The sequence below is a fragment of the Cajanus cajan genome, chromosome 9 (genome assembly GCF_000230855.2).
Source record: "Cajanus cajan strain Asha chromosome 9, NIPB_CcT2T_4, whole genome shotgun sequence".
In the NCBI taxonomy this organism is placed as follows: domain Eukaryota; kingdom Viridiplantae; phylum Streptophyta; class Magnoliopsida; order Fabales; family Fabaceae; genus Cajanus; species Cajanus cajan.
The window spans coordinates 47899201-47900411 of NC_138525.1; the positions used below are offsets into that span (position 1 = coordinate 47899201).

The 1211-nt window shown below is 36.2% G+C and overlaps 1 protein-coding gene across 1 annotated transcript; it reads left to right on the forward strand.

Annotated features, from left to right (window-relative positions):
• The first annotated feature begins 542 nt into the window (after positions 1-542).
• Positions 543-1211, forward strand: LOC109817929 (nuclear transcription factor Y subunit C-3). The gene has a single exon (XM_029268737.2). The coding sequence runs from the start codon at positions 543-545 to the stop codon at positions 1209-1211; it is 669 nt and encodes a 222-aa protein (XP_029124570.2).

Below are 1211 nucleotides of genomic sequence, written 5' to 3' on the forward strand. Positions count from 1 at the left end.
ATAAAACTATTAAAGTTTTGCAAGTTGCACATATAAGCCCACATAACAATATAAAGCTTTAGTTTTTAATTGAACTTATCAAATTCTCAATTTTGTTAGTTGGGGTTCTGGTTGTGGATAGTGAAAAAAATCCTTCTAATCTAAATCAAGGTTAGACACTTTTGATTTGATTTACACAAGTCTCAAATGGTCATGCAATGGGTTTGTGGATAGGGTTTAATCATGTTCGAACTAGAAACATAATGTATGGATCCAACTTATTGTTCTACTAATTTTATTTTTCTAACAGCATATATGATGTTTCTATTTTATGATTCTTTTTAGTTACAAGTATTTGAGGTGTCTTCTTGACCTATAGAACTATAAAATTGCAGTACATGTGCTCTCGCTCTATATGACATGATTTGGACCAATGTCAATTTTTATCTCTAGCACTTTCTGTTTAAGTTCCACAATTAGTTTTTCATGCAACATATATATATGATATTCATTTTTCACAAATCCTTTTGCTTATATTGTGAATGGTTGGAATATTTAGAAGCATGGATCAAAATCAACATGGTGAAGCAACAAGAGAGGTTGGTCCACCAGCTCATACCAATCCTCCAACTCGAACCGCTGGTCCATCTAACCCTTCATTCTACTCTAGAGAGCAACAATATGTTCCTCCCCAATACATGTACCAGCTACAACAAAACCAATTGCAACAACAACTTGATAATGTATGGGCAAAGCAGTACAAGGAAATTGAGGAGACCACTAATTTCAATACTCACAGCTTGCCTTTGGCCAAGATTAAGAAAATAATGAAGTTTGATGAAGATGTGAGGATGATCTCAGCTGAGGCTCCTATAGTGTTTGCCAAGGCCTGTGAAATGTTCATTCAGGATCTTACAACAAGAGCTTGGGCTAATGCTGACAATAACAATAGGAGGACCCTTAAAAAAATGGACATTACATCTGCAATCTCAAAGATTGATGTGTTTGATTTTCTTCTTGATATTGACCTTAATGATGACATAGCGGAGCATCAAGTGTTTGCAGGTATACCAGCTAGAATGAGCACTACACCAATTGAGAGTGCTCCAAGAATGTCTATGGGAAGGCCTGTTGTTGATCAGATTAATCATGGGCTGCAAAACCATCCTTTTCCATCTCCAATGGGGCCCATCCCTAATCACCAAAACCATTCTTCCAGTTCAGACAAGTGA

What these genes read in the sequence shown, in the direction of transcription:
- LOC109817929 (XM_029268737.2), top strand. Translation starts at nt 543, where the DNA reads ATGGATCAAAATCAACATGGTGAAGCAACAAGAGAGGTTGGTCCACCA.